We start from the raw sequence: 22,583 nt of genomic DNA on the forward strand, positions 1-22,583 counted from the left end.
AGAGTTTGTAAATTTTAAACTGTTTTAGACTGTAAATATTTTTAAAAACATATCGTCTCTGTCTGAAGAAAAACATGCATCTCCAAAACAGTAACAATTGGTCCATTCATCAAGAAATGTTCACACAATGTGGAGGAGAGTTCCTGTGTTCAAATGATGTAGTAAACTTAAAATCCACAAAAATGGAGACACAGGTTTTTCTTTGATATGGTCGTTGGAGATTGATCGAATCTGTAGCACTAAGACATACATACTTAGGTCTAAACTTGATCTATTTCATGAAACGTTCCTCTAAGTTGTGACACAGGTTAAAGATAGTTGCTCCATAGTGTAATGTCAATGAATTTTGCACAGACACTAAAATTCCTATTTTATTTTTTTTTTACATTCATCAGAGCAAAAGGTAACAACACTTTTGCAAGTAGGATTCGGATGTTTATAGGAATCATATTAATTTTAAAAGCAGCTAAGCTGCAGAATGAAGACTGCGGTGTAGTCTGTCTCTGAATATGTTTTAAGATATAATTCTTTCAGTGGGCAAACTAGTACCAAAAAGAACTAGCATGTTGTCTGTTGAATACACAGTTTCTTTTATGTGTGAGAATGTCTGGCTGTGTGTTTAAGAGAGAAGGCTTGAGAGAGAAAGTGTTTTTCAGAAGAGACAGAAATGAGAGCTACTGTGGTGTCTGTACAGCAATGCACTGTGCTGTATAAATCTCACAGATGGCATGGAGGAACAAGCCCAGAGGGCAGCTGCTCTAAAGCTCTATGTGGGGGATGGCACTGCCACCAGCCCAGGGCCATGCATCATGGGTCCCCTGTTTACCCCCACTGCGTGAGACTGTGTGTGTCTGAGCCCACATGTGCCACTTTTCTACTCACTCCCACTGCCAAACTGCTCTGTTGGCAGAGGTCTGACAAAAAAAATAATAAAACAGCTTTTATACGTACAAACTCAGTACCTCGCTCAGCAAACACTACTGAATTACAGACCAGTAGCCAACTCCCACTAAATCTGAGCATTTGATAGGCTCCACATTTACACTTTAAAGAGGCAGTTCAAAATATTTCCTCTGTAATCTGATATTATTTTCCATTTGTATCTCATTAAAATAAGTAGAGTTTTTAAGGTTAATAAATTGTTGATTATTACAATTTTCTTGAACAGTAATATCAGTCTTATATTTAGGGGAGGAAAGTCATTTTGACATTAAGGCAATGGTTTACCGATTTCTGACAAAACAAATGGAAAAGATTTGGAAGTGCAGACAAACTATGTCATTTTATTTGGCCACATCAGAGCAAAAGCTTATTCAGACTGGTAAGCACTCATGTGCTACTGATGTGTGCTATCATTTGTGGTCAGTTTGATCATCCCTCATAAGAGCTTAGTAAAGAACTGATATATATAACTGGATCATATCACAGTGCTTTATCATTCTACACATGTTCAGACATTCAGCACAGTTTAATGGACTGAAGGGGAGGGAGAGAGAGAGAGAGAGAGAGAGAGAGGCAGAGGCACTGGACTGTTTGTGACTTTGGCTCAGTCTGGTCCTTTATGTGACAAAAGACAGTAAAATGCAGGACACCACTGTGTCTGTGTGTGTGGGTGTTCAAGGGTGCACAGTGCCCTAAGAGCAGATGAACAGAATGTCTCTCTAGGGAGATTAATTTGTTTTTTTGTTTGGGTAGGGGGTATCAAGGGGGCGCAAACAGATTGTATTTTAGAGCCTACGACTAATACACAGCCACAACCTCAAGGTCTCTACTTTGGTATAATGGCATTAAAATATATTTCCATATATTATACTAACAATTGTTTACATTTAATCTGGTTGCCACTTTTGAAGGAATAATGGGCATCTTGTTCTATGTGCTTAAAGACCCCTATATATATATATATATATATATATATATAAATAAAAGAAATACACACATGTTTCTGGACTCTAGCCAAACTTGTATCTTGCACTATGAGGGCAACGTCAGTCAGGTGCCTGCATGACCACATGGCATGGTGTAGTTGAGTGCTTTTACGTTTTCATCTGCAAGCTTTGAGTAGTGCTTCACTGCCACTAGTTTAAAAAATATAGTGACATGTTTTCTGGGTCATCGGAGGAGGCATGTGCAGGCTGTAGCCCCTTGAGTTACTGTTGTACAATACAGGACATACGGCAACAGAAGATAAGCATGGACTGAAAATGGCTTCATTACAGGCTTGACATAGCATCATTAAAGACTATACCAAGCATCTGGCAATTTTTATGGGTCACAGACTTGAGGCTGTCCTCAAATGCACTGACAGTTCTTAGCATTAAAATATAGGTGTGGATTTAGACAGAATTTCTTTGAAAAATAAGTCTTTGTCACATTCATGCAAAAAAATCACAATAGGTAAAGCAGGATTGAGTATAATATAAAATATAACAAAGCAAATAAAATGGAAAGACTGAAACAAATGCTGTACATTTGAGATGTTAACTATAGTCCCTTAACTCTTGGCTCTATTATTTTTTCCAAAATCGTGGCATGTACCCTTTTAACTAGAGAGAAATGCACTTAGAAACTCCAGACAGATGCAGTTGAGGGGTGGCTCCTTCCCTCCAGATTATACATAGTTTTCACAGTGTTAACCAATTTTATATAACACACAGTGATCGGAAGCCAAAAAATGGACTTGTGCAGTAGAAATATTTATATTCTCTCTATGTCCAGATTTTTATTATTGAGCAGTGGTGTCAAACTACTGTTCCCTAGACGTTAAACGGCCTGTCACATATTTAAAATTTGGCCTTAAATCCAACAAACTTGTTCTTTATATCTCTTACCCACCATTCATTGTGGCTATTTACCTAACTTGGGTGATATATGATATATATTTATAAAAAAAGCTCAATTTAACCTAAATCCTTATTCACCCTCAGTGCTGCATGCTAAGCGAGCTTGGTGGTAATTCAGCTATAACTCAATTATCTGTTTCACCAATATTTTTCATGTTCCACAGGAATTTCAATTTTGAACATCAACATTTAAATGAAATAACATTCATATTACATAGACACAAACACACATTTTCACACAGAAAATATCACTGACCATTTGAATGAGGAGGCTGTTCAGGCCGGTGAGCGGTTTGTTGAAAAGCAGGAGTTCTTCAGCCGCTTCTGTATCTCCATCACTGTCAGACTTCAAAGTAGGAAGAGGAACTTGTTTAATAATCACTGATAAAATGCATCACATTTTTGGTCAATATAGCAAACATTTATTTCTAGCACAGGAGTGACTAATTAAAATAAGACAACCATCAGGATGAAAATGCTGAAGCTGAAAAAGACATTGAAAACAAGTTGTTTGTGATGCAAATGCAAGACCTATTAACTGGAAAACTGTGAAAATTGTGCTTGAAAATGTAATGTTCACTACAAATTCTTGTTAGCCTGTTATGAAATAATTATTATTCCCACAATACTTGTATTTTGTATTTGAATTGTTTTATATGGTTATTCAAATAATTAAAAGAAGCCTTCCTGCAACTAGAAAATTCCAGGTTAAGAGAGCCACATGCCCAGGCAAGCACTAAGTGAAGGCAGGGCAGAGTGGATAAACAGAGAGAACCAGTCCAGTCACTCACCGGGGTAAAGGTTAGCATATAATAGCTTGTTTTGAGTCAGAATAGTTACATGTGTACACTCTCTGAAAGAAAAACACTCATGTAGTCAGAGGAAGCTGAGTGGCTTCAGTTGGTGCTATTTTTAAATGAAATGCTTCTTGGAGGCTCTGCACTGCCCAGCGGTGCCACTGTTATGCCAAAATGCATGCAGCACAATGTCTACAACCACCTCAATAACAATAACAACCTCCTACACTATTAGCAGTGCTGTCAGCAGGAGATACTTAGTTTCATGAACGGGAGGAGAAGAGAGAGGAGAGAAAAAGGGTGAGGAAAAAACAGGGAGAGAGAGAAATGGTTTAAAATAGACACAAACAACACAAAACACTGAAAGTTTGAATATGGCAGCAGTCAGCGGGAGCAGTGCTAAACTGAGAGTGAAGCATCTGGTTCAGCAAAGTTCAGCTTTCTCCTCTCATGCCTGAATCCAAAACCCTGTTCCCACTTACATTTCTGCCAGGCGTTCTGGAAAACGTCACAAAGACTGACAGTCTGGGGCAATATGATTATTCCCAGCCGATGTGGTCACAGGGAATGCTGCAAATCCACAATTAAACTTTCCTCATCCATTTCAAATATAAATGACAGCCTAAGACACTGAATAGGCAACTGGAGATGGAAGAAGAGTGGAAAAAGAGAGGGAGAGTGAGAGAACAAGAGCGAGAGAGGAGGAAAAGGGAGGTAGGTGAGCAGTAAGAAAAGTGCTAAGAAGTACTCTCCTTATCATTATCACCCAAATGAATTTGGGTTTTGCAGATGCTTTTTAATGAGCTTTGCATTTTCTGAGAAAATTGATTTCCATTATTTCTCCTTCTTTGCAATGTCCATGCATAAATATGTATGGAAGTGAGTGGGGCAGAAGACAAAGAGCTGGAGCAGGGTAATAAGGGCCAATGGGAGAGGCAAAGTGGTGCTCAGAGGGTAGGGGGACCTTATGAATCCTGTTAGAAGTCCAACTTCACTCTTCTCTTTCCCATGGGCTCAGTGGAGGGACCACACACAGGTGCATACTATATGAATTATGAGAGTATGAGCTACTAAAGACCAACCTGGGCACTGTCCTGGATATTACATTATATTTCATTCATTCATTTATTCATTCATCCATTATCTGTAACCGCTTATCCGGTTCAGGGTCGCAGTGGGTCCAGAGCCAACCTGGAATCATTGGGCAAAAGGTGGGAATACACCCTGGAGGGGGTGCCAGTCCTTCACAGGGCAACACACACACACTCACACCTACAGACATATTTGAGTCGCCAATCCAACTACCTACGTGTGTTTTTTTTTTTGGACTGTGGGAGGAAATCGGAGCACCTGGAGGAAACCCATGCGGACACAGGGAGAGCACACCTCCTCACAGACAGTCACCCAGAGTGGGACTTGAAGCCACAACCTCCAGGTCCCTGGAGCTGTGTGACTGCGACACTACCTGCTGTGCCACCATGCCGCCCCATTATATTACATGTATTGTACAAAATATCACAACTATAGTTGTATCACACAGTGACACAGGTCAGCCATGCTGTGGACACTGATGCACATAATCTTGGCATATGTTGGCTTTTGCACTAGTTACTATTGTCCCTTTCTTCTGCACAGACATCTCCATGCCCTTTTTTTTCTCAAAAACAATTTGCATGCAAGTGAACTCAGCACATGTTTTCACTGCTTTTCTACTGGTCGCATCTTACGGCATATGGCTCACAAGGTCTTGGGTCTTTATAGAACTGATGTGTGGTTTTTCTCCTTGCAAAAGAGTGTTTCAGCACTGAATTGGGTTAAAAGTAATTTCAGCTACAGACGTTCTGCCTACAAGTTAATGGAGAGTCTGATACCTTCAGTACACTAATATGGCTTCACTCTCAGGTGTCTGCCAGTTGCATATTGATTGGCTACATGCACTTCTGTGTATCGCTTTGTACTGGCACTGGTACTGGTATCTCCACATGTGATGCCCAAATAGCAGACTTCTGATTGGTCACATGTCTTTTCCTGCTGTAGTAGGCTGTTCTTGGCACGGCGAGTAGGCGGGTGAATGTGGGGAGACGAAGCGTAGATACGGCTTAACTTAGCACGGATTTCGATGTCTGCTATTCACACTAATGCTAAATTGCTAAAACTACAATTTGCTAATCTTAAAAGCCCATTCAAGACTGGACGCGCTGGGAGACTCGCCTATTGGGGTCAGTGGCCATTTCCAGCCGCCGGCTCGGAAGAGGCTCGGGTTCGTTTCTAGAGTCATGGTTCATTGGTGGAGGCAAAAAATATTCAAATGCCCGGTTCGTATCTTTGAAAGTTCGTTAGTATAGGCATTTGTTAGTAGAGGTTCCACTGTATTGTGGAATTAGTATCCACTAATTTGACGCCTTAAAAAACACTCCAAGAAAGCAGAGACAGAAGTATGTTTACCATTTTATTACCTCAACTTTCCTTTAGATTACTCTGTTTAATCACTAAGGAAATGAGAATACGGATTGATAAAGCCTTGCAAATGGAATTTTTGTGCATTCTTTCTTGATACAAGACTTCAGCCGCTCAACAGTCTGTGGTTGAGATTGCCTGATGTTTGCTTTTGTACCCATCACTGACAAGCGTCTGTATGGTCCCTTTTTTATTAGCATGAAATATATAAAACAGATTTTCTGTGAGCTGAAACTTGATTTATGATTCTGTATCTGTCTTTTGGACAATAGAATAGATTTGTGGAAAAAAGCTGAATTTTTTGATGTAGCAGTGTACTGTGTTTCATGACAAAGTGTTTTGTGAGTTCTTCAACATTTTCATCATACTTAATCAGCACACATATTTCTTCTCACTCGTTGAGTGTGATTTGCTCAGTTTTATTATTGTCTTTGATCTCTCAGATAAACACTGGCCCAGCACTGTGATTGGAGAGACTCAGATTATGAGGCATTACAACCCTGAAATGCTGGCTATCTATGTAAGATGCATGACAAAATCAGAATGACTCACTTTATCTGATGTCCTCAGACTTAGGCAGATCATGAAGAACTGACTGGGTTGTTTTACTTCACAGTTTGTGGGATGGAAGGAGCTCCAGATCCCCAAATTAATGTGCTAACACACTCATAAAGTGATGTTTTCATAATATGCCCCCTTTAATGAGTAGTAATATCCATTAATAAGTAAGTTTATTTCAGAGAGTAACTGAAGTCTGTAATCCTCACAGCTGGAGAGGTTGGCAGCATCAGCTTGGAGCGTTAGTGTGACAAGCACAGTGACGATTCTATTCTGGTCTTATCTGCATGCCAGTTGTCATTGCATAACAATGTAATCGTCAGTTAGGAGAGGACCCAGACATGAACCCCCTAACAGCACGCCTAGGGCGACAGAGGCAGGGAGAGACTCCCCAAGGGCGAGAGAGGGGGGGGTGGGGGTGAAACAAAGGGGGGATGTGCAAGTGAAAGAGAGAGGAGATAGAGAGAGAAAGATAGAGTGGGGAGAGAGAGAGAGAGAGAGGAGAGAAAAAGTAACAGAGGGAGGCTGACACTAGATAGCAAGAGAATGAGGGATGTTTACTGATCAGAGCAATGGAAAGTAAGAGAGAAGGGAAAAGTCAGAGTTTCAGCCTAAAAGAATAGCACGAGTGTGAGAGCTGTTAGAGAAAGAAGAAGCATGTGAGTGAGTAAGTATGTAAGAGAGAAAGGCTGGAGGTGTGCTGTTACCTGTAGAGCCTGTCTGACCACCGTGGAGAGGTTTTTGAGCAAACAGTGGATGATGTCCAGCAGGGAAAGAAGAAGAGGGCTGCAGCTCTTCACTCCTGACCGCTCTTCTTTCTCTATATACAACACTGCAGCCTCAGCAAACATAGCACACACCCGCTCTACGATGCCTACAGAAAGACACAAACACACATTCTTATCCTGTTACAAAGACACTCAAGCATATTTAGTCCATAGCTGCTGGGATTCAACTCCATTCAGCCACAAGAACATTTCTGAAGATAAGAACTAATGACAAGGCCTGGCATTCTAATTGACCACTTGCAAAATTCTTACTAGTCGCAGCTCTGTTAGTTTCTGTTGAATCTGTAGTATCACATTTGAGAGGCGGTCTGGCAATGTAAATGTAGCTAATGTAGTTAAAATAATGGAGTGGACATTGTCTCACCATTAACATTCTGTAAGCTGCAGGTGTAAATTTGCACAGATATGTTTAAAAATGGGTATATCTTGTGGTTTCAGGCACTGTATAACAATTTATCACCTCCACTGACCATACAGGAGCATTTTGTAATTCTACAATTACAGACAGTAGTAATACTTTCATATCCCCATTTCACCTGGCTCTTCAATGGTCAGGACCGCCATAGGACCACCACAGAGCAGGCATGATTTGGATAGTGGATCTTTCTCAGCGTTGCCATGACACTGACATGTTGGGGATGTGCTAGCGTGTGTTGTCCTGATGCAAGTGGATCAGACACAGCAATACTGCTGGAGTTTTTAAACATTGTGTACACTCAATGACCACTCAGTTAGACACATTCATTCTCCTTATTGGTCCACCTTGTAGTTGTGAATTCAGAGACGATAGCTCATCTGTTGCTGCCGAGTTTGTGCTGGTCATCCTGTAATCCATCAATGGACATAGGATGCTTTTGGCAGGATATATTTGGTTAATGGACTATTCTCAGTCCAGCAGCGACACTGAGGGCCTTAACAACTACAGCAGCACTGCTGTGTCTGATCCACTTGTATCAGTACAACACACCACATCAGTGTAGCTGTAGCGGAGAATCAAATCGCACTTGCTGTGTGGTGGTCCTGACCATTGAAGAGCAGGTTGAAACAAGGATATGAAAGGATGCAGAGAAACAGGTGGACTAAAGTCTATAATTGTAGAACTACGACGTGCTCCTGTATGGTCAGGTGGAGCTGATAAAATGGACAATGTTTGTAGAAAAACAAGGTAGGTGTTCCTAATCTACTGATCGTTTCTTATGTATAAAATTGGAGAAATGAACATCCTATATCTAAAATCAGCAGTAAAAACTATCCTGACCTTTTCAAATAGATAAAAATCAGATTCATTCAAAAGATTTGACTTTGTTCATGAATCAGTCCCAACTTTCTTGGTTTGAGCTTGAATTTACCAATGTGGGAATCAAGCTTCTTGTACATCATCACAAATCATTTTGCAGATAGCTATAGCAAATAGCAAAGTGGAGACTGCAAGACACGCAGTCTGAACCATGAGGCGATATATTTCCAATTTATGTACTTTGTAATATTATGTACTATGTAATGAAACCTTATTTTCAAAATTATTACAATGTTTAAATTGACAATTGCTTAAGTACGTGGGAAAACTTGAAAAATCCTAATTATATTTGTAACATAAAAGAAAACAGACCAATTTAGAATTAGAACTACAAAAATGGAAACCTCCAGTATGACACTCAATGAACTGAATCATAACAGACAAAAGAGGACTCAGTCTTTATCACATCAAACATTCATCTCTCATCAACAGACCTCAAGGACAGATAAGTACTATAGAGCTGGCACTGCAATCATCTTTATTCATTCAAGAGAGGAGTGCAAACATTAGACCTTGAGATTTATTGACTTTGGATTAATTCAGCGCAGTCTCTAAAGCTTGCTCTGATCTGGGCACACAACAGCATAGATTCACACTATGCTGACCTATGAAGAAATATGAAGAAAAAAAATACCATCCTCTGGCTATGCATTCCATTGAAAATTCATCTATACTATAAAATTGAGATACAAATCATAAAAATGCCCTATTCTCTGGTTCCTGACCAATTATAAGGTGCCTGAAAGACATCATCTTTCACCATAGAAACTTTGCTGCTTCCTCTCCCCCGTTTTTTTTTTTAATTTCTTTTGCTGGCATTGTTGAAATATTAAGGCTGTATGAATAATCTGCTCATCTTGAAATAATAACCTCTCCCATCTCTGTGCTCTGCTAGGTCCAGCTCGTCACCTCGGATCATGGGAGGCACTTGAACTGCAGGATGGTATCTGAAAGCATGCACAGCCCACATGAAACAGGCTCTCTTTACAACCAGAACAGCAAAGCTGAAATATTTCCATGACCACAGGCTGAGAACAGTTTTCTGAGGAGTCTTTACCAACTCAATGAAAGGGCAGATGTTAGAGCGCAATGCTACATCAGAAGAGATGCTCCAGGCAAAAAAACAGAATTATGTTAAAGCAGGGGATATGTTTTCCTTATTGTGGTAATTTACATCATGATATGCTTCCCTGAGAGTATCATGAGGATAGTCAGCAGTTCCACAACCCTGAACACTTCAATCCATCATGCCATGATCGTACCATTTGATTTATTTAATTTTAGCGCAGATGTTCTTCAGGTTTTTTTTAGAGTAACAAAACATACAGGCCCAAATTCATAAACTGTATACAGTGGAATCTATATCTAAAATAAAAATATTGAAATGTAACTTTAATTTACAATGATTGTTTCAAGGGCCTCACGGTGGCGCAGTCACACAGCTCCAGGGGCCTGGAGGTTGTGGGTTCGATTCCCGCTCTGGGTGGCTGTCTGTGAGGAGTTGGTGTGTTCTCCCCGTGTCCGCATGGGTTTCCTCCGGGTGCTCCGGTTTCCTCCCACAGACTTTGGAATGTTTCAAATGTGTGTTCTCCCCGTGTCCGGTTTCCTCCCACAGTCCAAAAAAACACACGTTGGTAGGCGGATTGGCGACTCAAAAAGTGTCCGTAGGTGTGAGTGTGTGAGTGAATGTGTGTGTGAGTGTGTGTGTTGCCCTGTGAAGGACTGGCGCCCCCTCCAGTGTGTATTCCCGCCTTGCGCCCAATGATTCCAGGTTAGGCCCTGGACCCACCGCGACCCTGAATTGGATAAGCGGTTACAGGTAATGAATGAATGTTGTTTCAAATTGTTGAAATAAGCTCAATTAACTCATTAAAAAGCAACTTCAATTCATATGCTAAAAAAACCTTGCAAAACATGTATAAATGATAATTAACTTTAAACAAAATATACTTGACTAGATAACCTTTCAACATGGATATGGCTAAATGAATACAAAGACGCAGGGACAGGATCAGCAAAGATGGGAAATCATTACATTCGTATAGATAGCACATTCAGAAAGAAGAAAACTCAAGCAGAAAAACAAAACTCTTCCTCACTACAGGGAGTATCACCAATTCACTGCACAAAACGGAGGCAAAGCAGTGACAGAACAATCAATAAAATAAAGCTCCTACAGAGAGGATGTTCTCAGTACACCATGCACCCTATAGGGGCAGGTCTCTATATAACAGTGAATGCAAGCTCAGAGAAAACATGCTCAGAATGAAGGCCACCACAACTGAAGAGAACGAAGTGTGCAACAAAAACGAGCATAGAACAAATATGAATGTGTACAGCATGAGTGCATAACTTGTAGTAACTCAGGTTGTGTTTGCTTTTCTTAGGAAACCCATACATAAGGAGTGCTGTGAAAAAGTGTCTTCCCCTACTGATTTTCTCTATTCCTGCATATTTGTCTCAGTGAATGTTTTCAGCACATTTTAAAAGTGCTATAATAGAAGAGTAAAGTTTTCTAATTTGGAAGTCAACCATGTGAAAAAATGAATTGCCCCTTAGCTACTCAAGCAATAAATTAAACAAATTTAATTAAAAAAGAGATTTAACTGATTCGATTGAACTGACAGGCCTGAGCACAACTGTCCTTTCTTTAAACCTACCATGGATTATTTGCAGCTTGGGCAACAAGTGATTATGTTCCCAGAGGAGTGCATTCTGAGTTTTTTTTTTTTTTAAATAATAATAATAATAAGTATAATACTAATAATAAAATAATTATTTGCTGTGTTGTTTTGTACTGGCTTGAAGGTCAAAGCTGAACTCTATCCTAGATTAACTCTATTCATCCCAAAACTCTTTCTTGCATTCCCATAATGTTTTCCATTCAATTAAAGAGGGTTTTTGCAAGAAAAAATTTGAATTGTGTTTGATCTACTTTGAATCTAAGGTGCCTTAATTTCAAGGTCTGCATCTGAGAATAGGAACATCACAGCAGGGTGATATTAGTGAGATATCACTGTGAGGGAATCCATTTCCTTCTCGATACATGTAACATGATCACGTTATACAGCAAGACAATAACTTAAAACTGAAAAGCAAATCCACATCTTTCCTTATTCTGGAGTAGCCTAATCAATGCCCTGCCTAAAGGGCCAAATCAGTGTAACGTCTGCAAAAAAGTAGGCTCCTGACAGCCTAATAAAAATTCTAGTCTGTTAGTTGCATTTATTGATGTAAAATGTCACTCACCTTTAATTAATTTTATTGGGTCAATTAGATTTACTGGGCGGCACGGTGGCACAACACGTATGGTCACTGTCAGCTCTAGGGTTCTGGGTTGTGGATTTGAGCGACTATCCGGGTGATTGTCTGTGAGGAGTTTGGTGTGTTCTCTCTGTGTATGCATGGGTTTCCTACGGGTGCTCCGGTTCACACAGTCCAAAAAAACACATTGGTAGGTGGATTGGCATCTCAAGTATCCATAGGTGTGAGTGTGTGTTACCCTCTGAAGGGCTCCGGACCCACCGCAACCCTTAACTGGATAAGCAGTTACAGACAATGAATGAATGAATTAGACTTATTCACATGTGGAATGTATTTGTTACTATTGTTATTACTGTTTAAATTCAGAACTGCAGCCAGGTAAAGCGCAGCCATATATCAGAGACATTAAAATTTCACCGTTGCATATGTAATTGTCTTCCCCATAGAGAACACAGTCAGAAGAGACAGTGGCTGTAACCCAGAGAAACTCCTATTCAATTCCAGCACCAAAACTACCCTCTGAATCTGCTAGAAGTCTCAATGTATATGAAAATATATTTTCAGGCTCACAAACAAGTAGATGCTTGTGTTAGCAAATACAGACACGCTAACCGAACTGCAAGTGAGCAAGACTTCACTAAATCTGAAGTATAAAGAGGCTGCTGCAAGACACTGAATATTTATGCTTACAGCTGTGCGCCTGTATTTGAGAGAAATGATTTGAGGTGAATTTACTGCCATTACTTCCAGTCAAATGATTCATGCAAATAATGCTTTAGGTCGGAGACGTGCTGCGAAGTATGCAAAATAAACACGTCAGCAGTTCACAATTCACTGAAAAACATTTTTCACACTCTCAGTACAGCAGTCAAGCAGTAAAAATGTGGCAACACAACACAGGCTACCAAAGTGAACCCCGGCACCTCATATATAAACGTCTGATTAGTGGCTCAGAGGGCACAGTGCAGACCCATTTTTCATTAAGAAATCAAAGGGTTGAAGCCACGGAGTTGTCATTTCTAAATGAAGCAGCAGAGCTTCAGGAGGCACTTTTCCCCTCTGCAGCAGAAGAGCAGACGAGAGGAAAAGGGGAGAGGCAGGCAGGCCCTCACAGAGCCTGTATCCTCTTTTCTCTCTCTCTGTGTCTGTCTTTCAGTCTCTCTCTCCCTCAGGGATCTTATCTTTCACTCTGGCAAATCTCACCAATTATAAAACTCATCTCCTTTTCTGTCCGTCTCCCTCGCCTCTTCCTCCTCAGCCTCTCCCTCCCTTCCTCTCCCTCTTTCAGATCCTTTCTTCCTTTTCTACCTCTCGCTATCTCGCTCTCAGTCCCTCTCTTCTTCTCCCTCACTCTTTCGCTCCTTCTCTCTTACTCCACTCCTCCCTCCCGCAATCCTGCGTCCCACATCCACGGCTTTCTAGTCACACCTAAAAGGGCCAATTATAGCATGCTTCCTCTCCATACTCCCCTTCTCGAGCAGGAGTGCAGAGCGCTAGCCAGCGCTAGTGAGATAGCGCTAATTGTCAGGGTTATATTTAGTGCTGGGTCAGGCCTTCCTGAGAGGGGGAGCTGATAAGGTGCATAATGACGATGGCTGGTTGAGGTGGCCTGCGTGTGACCCTGCGCTGTAATGAGTGCAGCTCGGTCTAATGCTGCCCCACAGCACAACCCCCCACCCCACCATTGGAGCACTCAGGGGGAAGACGACTGTAGTGCTGCGTCTGATGTGGGGAAATATTTTAGACAACAGAAACATGAGAAAACAGACACTTTACCATTTTGAATGTGAAGGGCTGATGAATATCTGTGATCCGTCGAATCCATACTACTATCATTAAATATACACCTAGGAAACTGGAGATTTTGGTCAATTTTCAGCTTGTTTCGGGGGTTGGGGGGACACTGACGGAAGTATGGATGATTTTCCTTTCCTTTCTCTGGAGGAGCAGTTATTTTGGTTGGCAAGTGATTGCTCTGGGTGGGCAGATAATTCCTTCAGGAGTACAATGCCCACTCCAACCCACCTGTAGACACACCATTGATAAAAATAATAACAAACGCAAAATGTTAAGAATGTTTCTTCTTTTTTTTAAAGCAAGAACTCATCTGCAAACATTACCTGTATACAAGGTTTGCATTTATACCCAAACTCTGATGCAATCACAATGTGTGCTAGACTTACAGGTGTACACGGACAGCATCTAGACATGGGACAAGTATTAATACCAGGTTCAAGTTATTATGTAAAAGAATATATATATATTTAGAAAGTCTGGAGGCTTTTCTGGGCATCAATGTGAGCTATAAAATGGCAGCATACATTTAAAAACACTACAGTCTTCTCTTCAGTCCAAATACATATCACTGCCATGCTGCTTGTGTTTGGTGTAAAAGTCATGTAAAGACAATCTGTATGGAATCAAAAAAGGGTCAAAAAGGTTTTGAGCTTGTAAGACAATACTCACAGATGTAACGGAATTTGTAACTGCGTTTGATCAACTACATTCACATACAATTCAAATCCACAAATGTATTGGAATGCTCAAATTTTAAACAACAAAAATAATAATTTAAATTCACAAATGTGGAATAAATATTTATAATGTATAGAAATTATTTTTAAATGTGTAGAGAAGATTTGCATTTGTAAATGTTGTGAATGTGTGAATCAGTACCTCTCAAATGGCTTAAAATGTGCCAGAGCAAAGAATTTTGAGGTTCCAAATGACAGTGAGTGTTGTTCAATGTGGTGGAAAAAATCCACACATTCAACTTCTCTATTGCTTGTGTGAATCTCTTCTTGCAGTTGAGGATTGTTGACCCTGTTATGACCGCCAATTGATGGACCAATAGGAAAGCTTTAGCTGGACCAATCAGATTGTGAAGTTTGTTTAACCAATCAGAACAATGATTTGTTGCTATAACTCAACTTTTGCACACTGTGGTAAACGCCTCCAATTCTCCATCATGGCGCTTCCAGGCAGAGGTACAATGGAGTGTCAGGTAAGTAACAATGCTTGTTCATGTTTCCTTACCTGACTCTCCATTGTATCTCTGTATCTCTGATAGCACTTTTCCACCAACAAGGAACCAGAATCGTTCCAGTTCGTGAACTAAATTTGGAACCTTTCGGCATGCTTCCACCGACAAACTGAAGAATTGGTTTTCAGCGTGAACCGTGTCGTCCATGTGCATGAGAGCACAAATACAGCGTTATCACCCAGTGGAGCTGGACGGGGTATTTACAATGTTTCATATAAATAAATAAAAGGAAATAAAACAGGAACACGCCTTGATTTTGTGTTTCTGATGCCATGCGCGTTGGTCAGAGCCAAAGCTCTTGGTAACGTTTCTCCACTGTTCACAAGCTCAGCAGGACAGCAACATTTACACAGTATTATATCTCACTCTGGTCTGTCTCCACGGTAAACAAAGAATAAACAATGACTCTATCATGACTCTAACAGTTTATCTTTGACGCTGGCGCTGTACTCAGCCACAGTGATGCCCCCTGCTGATGACGTACTCCTGTTTCCCCTCTAAACGTGTAGAAACACTGCTGTTCACTAGAACGAACCAAGGTTCCAAATATCAGGAACGGAACCTGTTCAAGAACAGAGTTCTTTTGGTGGAAAAGCGCTATGATTGACAGCAACAAATCAGTGTTCTGATTGGTTAAACAAACCTCGCGATCTGATTGGTCCAGCTAAAGCTTTCCTATTAGTCCATCAATTGGCTGTCAAAAGAGGGTCAAAATCCGCAACTGCAAAAAGAGTTTCACACAAGCAGCAGAGAAGGTGAATGTGTGGATTTTTTCCACGACATTGGAAAACTTCCATTGTCACATTTGGAACCTCAAAAACGTTTGGTCAGCCATTTGAGAGGTACTTACTCACACACAAATATTCTTTTCGCATTTGTGAATTTAAATAATTATTATTGTTTTTGTTGTTTTAAATTTGAGCATTCAATACATTTGTGAATTTTAATATTGAGTGTATGTATTTGCTCAAACGCAGTTACAAAATCCGTTACATCTGTGAGTATTGTGTTATAAACTCAAAATCTTTTTGACCTTTTTTTCCCACTTCATAAATGTCACTAGATTTTTTTGGACATGCATTATTTGTCAAAAAAAAATGTTGATTAGCGCTAGATTCTCTGCTCAGGTAGTACAGGTCAGTAATAACTGTGTGGGTAGAGAACAAATTAGTAAGAACTGATGGGTTAAATTATTGGTCAGGTAAAACACAGATCTTTAAAAACTGAAGGTTAGAGTTAAAAGTCCATGTTTGAGTAATGCATAGATCATTAAGAAATGATGATTAAGTTTCAGTTCCTGGTTCGGGTAAAGCACATATCAATATGAACTGATGATTAGGGTTTGATTCCCTTCTTGGTTAAGGTACAGCTCTGCAAGGCCTTTTAGGATGCAGTAACACATTTTAAAAATATAACAGTTCAAATACAACTGAGAAAAAAGTGGATTTCTATTCACTTACGCCACATCCTTTCAAAACAAACACTTATTTTTAGTGTTATTAATAAACAAATTATTTTTAAGATAGTAATTTTAAATTTCCTGATTAATTATTTATAAAAGTTAACTTATTTTAGAAATTCAATTCAAAAGGTGAAACTCATATTATATAAACTTTATATAAAATCTGAAAACAAGACTTTGGACAAGCAACAGTCCAGCCATTTTTCTCCTTGACCCAGGTAAGCTGCTTCTGGCGTTGTCTCTGGGTCATGAGTGGCTCGACACAAGGAATGCGACAATTGTAGCCCATGTTCTGAATACATCTGTGTGTGGTGGCTCTTGAAGCACTGACTCCAGCAGCAGTCCACTCCTTGAGAATCACCCTCAAATTTTTGAATGGCCTTGACAATCCTTTCATGGCTGCAGTTATCCCTGTTGCTTGTGCACATTTTTCTACCGCACTTTTTCCTTCCACTCTACTTTCCATTAATAAGCTTGGATACAGCAGGAGGGTGTCAGTAACTGCCTTCTGGACATCTGTCAAGTCAGTGGTGTTCCATGACTGTGTAGCCTATTCAACCAGACTAAGGGATCATTTTAAAGGCTTTGGAAACCGTTGCAAGTGTTTTGTCTTAATTCTTCTAATTTTCTGAGATAATGACTTTGGGATTTTCATTGGCTGTCATAATCCATAATCATAATCATTAACATTAACAACAAAAGAAAAAAAAAAACGCTTGAAATAGCTCACTTTGTTTGTAATGAATCTATAAATGAGTTTTCACTTTTTGAAATGAATTATTGAAATAAATTAACATTTTGATGATATTCTAATTTACTGAGATGCACCTGTACAACGTGTTATATTAATATTACAATATTTTTACCCACTTATTACCAATCCACACAGTTATACCCTCTTTTTTCCCCTCTTCCTCTCCAATGATATAATCACACCTGGAGGTAGAAAGTTTCTTCTATGATTTCATGCCCATTTTTCAGAACGTCTCAATGCCTGTGTAAGTCTCAATGGAGTAATACTGGGCTTATGTGACTTAACCTTGCCTCTGAGCCTGCGCCTCTGTGAAATCCCCCGCATGAGCTTGTGTGTGAGGCTTAGCAGAAACTCCTTTTTTTCTAAGGTGCCCCTCTTGTTCTGTAGTGTGTTGAATGTGGAGTGTGTGTGTGAATCTCTGACTCATATCTGTTTGGTCAAAACAAACACAGAACACACACACCTCAGCGTTGGACTTGTTCTAGCATGCAGCGCTAACGGGCTAATGGAGAACCAGCGGAGCGCTGCTGCTAACACACAGGCCTAAAACTGTCAACATGAGCATGGCTAAAGGAATCCATTATTCAATAATTCAGTATAGGGAGCAAAGTGCGGGAAGCAGGGAGCAGGAGGGCGAGCAGGCTGGGTATTCGGTGGTCGAAAAACAACAATACAGCTGTGGAAAAAAGGAGAGAAATCAGATTCCAATGTTTATAGATGAGAGAGTAAGAAAGCTACCCAGTGGTTGGCTAGATTGCATCAGATGAGAGCAAAGAAAGAGGCAGGGAAGTACAGAGAATGAGTAACTGTGAGAGAGAGAGAGAGAGAGAGAGAGAGAGAGAGAGAGAGTGAGAGAGAGAGAAAGAGAGACAGAGAGCGCCGCACTAGAGGACGAGAAGGAGAGTTGAGCTGAGCAGATGCGGGCTGTAGGGCCAAGCCCACACACACAAGCGCACTGATAAAAGGACTCCTGACTGACGGAAGCCCTCAAAAAGCCAGCTGAACGCCCTCACCCTTTCCCCTTTACTATCACTCACTGAGAGTCAGCCAGGCTGCCCACGCTGCACGCACACACACACATACAAACAAACACACACACACAGTCCAAGCTCTCAGACAGTGAGATGATAGCCATAAGGGTTTGCTAATGGAATGAAAACACACTCAAGCAAGCAAAACAAGAGCAGCCCCCCATATACAGGGCCTTTTCATGTTTGTGCGTCTCTCTATGTGTCTTTGTCTGAGTGTGTCTGGGTGAACGGAACAGGCTCACATCTGCTCAACAAGCAACAATGAACCATGTGGCTCTATGTCATCATGGACAGTGGCTGTAGTAGTTCACCTTGCTGGTAGAAGGGTTGAAGATCCACGTCTTTTTGTCCAACCAGATTAGTAAGAAGTACCACTGCGTTCTGCATGGTGCCGCCAAGGATGCTATTTTGGTGTTCCTATGAAAGAAAGCAAGCACACGTAAGAATGAAGTGCAATTAGCTAAAGACCAATATTCTTAGCTCATACAGATGCTGAGCCACACAATTCTTATTACCATTTAATTTAGTTTGCCATTATATATGAATGCTTCATTAAAAACTGTGCTAATACTTATTTTTATTCATTATATATATATATATATATATATTTTTTTTTTTTTTAATAAAAGTTTGCATTGCCATCACCAGTGTTGTATTTGATTTTCAGAAGTCACACTAGACAAACAAACAGAGAGAGAATCAGCGACATTGTCTGCAGTATTAGTCTTGGTCCAAAATTTTTTGCCACACTGTACACCACCTTTGCCCAGAGCAGGGCCCTGAGGCTATGGAAAGGGTCAGGAGCACTGGGGACAGCCAAAGGTGGAGATAACTTGAGTCTCCATGAAGACCTATGTCCTGGTGCTGGAGATGAGGAGACTGTCTAATCAGGAAGTAGGCTTGGGTTCAGAGGCCTATTAGAAGTGAAATAAGCAGACAATGCTGCTGGGCGCGAGAGCAGGAAAAGGATTGAGGAAAATCAATGAAGGCTTTAATTAAAGGTCTGTGTAAGTCTAAGGGAGGAGGGGGTGGGGGGGAGAGAGAGTGTGAGCGAGGGAGAGAGAGCGAGAGAAAGAAAAAGAAAGAGAGAGAGAAAGAGAGAGAGAGAGACAGTGGCTCTAAAAGGCAGATGCAGAGAAGCACCACTGTCTCATGGGACTCTCCCTCCGAGGGGCTATAACTGCAGGCTGCAGAGGAACTTTCAATGCCCAGGAATCATTGCATTTTCTGCTTTATTTGCGCCTGGAGCTTGGTGACGGGTAGGGTGGAGAGGTCATGCATGCATGAGTAACCGAATCTTCAGTCCTTACATAAATAAATCACATACGTGGAAAGAGAGATGATGAGGAGACACTCAGCATCTAGCCTGTTACACTGCTTGTTCAACCCAAAACATACTGTATGTCAGTGCAACGAAATAAGCAGAAAATATATCATAGAAACAGTATAATAAATGTAGTTTTAGAAATTTTTGAAAGCTTGTTTATAGTAAAAAAACATAGAAGACTAGGGAAAAAAAAACCCAAACGTCCAAAGTACATTACTGCCCACCTGAACCTTACCCCTCACAGCTAGTCATGCTGGGTTCATAAACACCCACTGTGAAATACTGGTGTAAGATACTTTGTGTTTTGTGCATTTGAGTTATGCTTTTCCTCAATGTACATTTCATCATTCCATAGTCCGACAGGTTCCCTTCATGTGGTGCCAGTGTACTACATTACAAAAATTGAAATGTGTGTGAAATACATGACACTGCTTTATTCCATATGACTGCTAAATAAATACAGTAGTCTGGTCTTGAGCTCCGAGCTCACTGTGAGTGCTGAACGCATACTCTCCTCATATTGACAGCTACAGCTAAAAGCAGTCTGAGCACTTTTATTCCTTTCTCAGAAAACGTGTGCAAGCGGCTCCACTCTCCCTCTCAGCTCGCTGGAACATTAGTGGCCCATCTCTTCAGAGTGATCCATACTGTCAGGTGACATCACATTCAATAAAAGCCCTAGGCACACTGAGACAGAAGCTGGCTTATGTTACAGTAAAACGTCTGGAGAGCACAGAGCCAGCAAAGAAAAAGGGACTGATCTAGGATCAATGCAGTGATTTAGATAATAATGGCCACAGTTGAGGAACAAAACAAACTAACATTCTTGTTCATTATATTGGTGTGAACATAATGCAAACCATAGACGTTTCTGCGAAAGTGCAGTGATTTCATTTAGTTACTAAGCTTTTGACCATACCGAATCCTCCCTGCACTGCAGTCAAGTTCAGATGTTTGGTAAGTGTCCATTATTAAAGACTAAACAGACCCAAAGCCTGTTTCGTCTTGTAGATGTGTAAGCACAGACAGCATGAATGCACTGGGCTCTAAGGTGGGGTCTAAGTAATCTTCTTCATTCTTGGAGATGGTCTAATGAGTCAATGCCAATCACACACTCTCTCTCATTAAAGATCAGTCAGCCATTCACTGCAATCTTTGGGTTGCTTTCATGTTCTCTAAGAGCTCGAAAAACAGAATCGGTAGCTGAGCTTCTGAGTTGGAATGAGATTCAAAGTAAAAGACCGACTGGTGCTGTCCATGTAATGAAACAAATACCAATTCTATTTCATTCAGTTTATTCTCAAAGTCAAAGGGGCTTTCCAAGGAAAAAAACAGACAAGGGGGGAAGTGGACAGCACTTCATCATACAGGACTCCATTTCCTAAATTACAAGAGCTCTTTGATGTTTTACAACCTCAAGTGAAACACTATAACCGAAGCATTTGGACTCATCTAAATTTCACAGTAAAATACTGAAAGTGCAAGTGAAGTCATTAAAATACATTATCAGAGCACAGGGGTGACTGGGATGTAAAGTTCTTGTTCTTGTTGTAAATGGTTTTTTTTTTCTTTTAGTTGAATTTGACAGGTCACACACTCCCTAACCCAACCTAATCTGATAGACAAAAATAGTCAGTTTTATGACAGTGCACCAGGAACTCAAATGATGTTTCTAGTAGATAATGACCAGACCATGTTCCAGACTACATTCTGAACCTCTGTCTGACGCTATTCAGAGTTCATTCAGGAGCCAGAGCGCTCAAACTACAATTACATCCAGACGGCTGTCCTCTCTTCATTTTAATGCCGCCAGAAGACGAGATTACAACACTCTGTAAACGTAAAGCTTCTTTCAGGGGAGAGTTCTGTCAAAGTTGTCTCTGGTTGCCAAGTCAACAACTCCCTCTGTGCTGCCAAAGGAACCTCCTCAGCTAACTGCCGCAGTAAGAAACCCAAGACAGTGCTGGAGAATTAAAGAAAGAACTCAGAAGTCATCAGTTCAGCACCAACTGATTGCTAAAGCCATGGTGCCCTCAAGCAAAGTACTTAATTCCACCATGCTCCAGACGGACTGTTGTAAAGAGATATGTCTCAAATAAAAAAGTCTCAAACAAAAGATGCTTATATACCGATTTCATCTTTTTATTATGTTTAAATTCTTATTTTCAGGAATGTAAATTTGAAAAGTTTTAGGGAAATCTTTTATTATTGCTATGTTCAAATAACTGCACATCAGGAACTCTGTAAAGAAATACTACAGAAATATTCATATGATCCTCGCAGCTTGTGGCAATTTAGTGACGTCCATGCTGAGAAAATTAAATTTCAGTCAGGCGAAAATAAATCCTAGAATTTTAGATTATATTAATCTTGCAAAGTGGTTTTTATGTAATGGTAAATTTTCAGTTCAAGTAATGACTCCATGCCAAGGACTCAGCTGAAGTTCATTAGAACTGCCATGCTGCTGGTTAGTTTGAAAATGATCATCCATCAAATATTCCTATATGATACCTGCCAAAATGTGAAGGCAGCAATAACAGCTGTCTTCCACTCAGCTACTCATATGTACTGAAGTGTCTTTCTCACAGTGACATATTGGATAAGGAGCTGCTTGGGCACTGCACTCATAAAGTGTGCACAGCTAACATGGTGGATTGAGGGCAGGGGAGGGTGACTGTTGACAGGCAATGCGAGTCTCTCTCTAATGAGAATGGAACCTGCTGTAGAAGAGGCCTCACATCTCTACTCCATTAACTCCGCAACCCAATTACACATTACGCTCTGATAGGTCAGACCCTGACTGCTTCATTTACATAATAACTCAATGGAAGATGGGAAACCAGCCACATAGCCTCACTCTAAGAGGAGAGTGCTGGGTGGTGCATATATGGTTTAATAGGGCTAATATATTATTTCATGTCATTTTATCGTGGTGTGAGGAATGCCCTTGTTGCAAGTAGGT

At 40.5% G+C, this 22,583-nt stretch overlaps 1 protein-coding gene across 2 annotated transcripts in view; it reads right to left on the reverse strand.

Moving 5' to 3' along the window:
• ulk4 (unc-51 like kinase 4) overlaps positions 1–22,583 on the reverse strand; it is a 117,424-nt gene that overhangs the window by 24,643 nt on the left and 70,198 nt on the right. For both annotated transcript variants that reach the window (XM_066684051.1, XM_066684050.1), the window contains exons 32-34: positions 18,606–18,711; positions 7,363–7,529; positions 3,100–3,189 (exon numbers count right to left, since the gene is read on the reverse strand). In XM_066684051.1, the coding sequence (XP_066540148.1) occupies positions 3,100–3,189; positions 7,363–7,529; positions 18,606–18,711 (363 nt within the window). The remainder of the gene's footprint in view (positions 1–3,099; positions 3,190–7,362; positions 7,530–18,605; positions 18,712–22,583) is intronic.

This window comes from Hoplias malabaricus, chromosome 10 (assembly GCF_029633855.1).
Source record: "Hoplias malabaricus isolate fHopMal1 chromosome 10, fHopMal1.hap1, whole genome shotgun sequence".
Classification (NCBI taxonomy): Eukaryota; Metazoa; Chordata; class Actinopteri; order Characiformes; family Erythrinidae; genus Hoplias; species Hoplias malabaricus.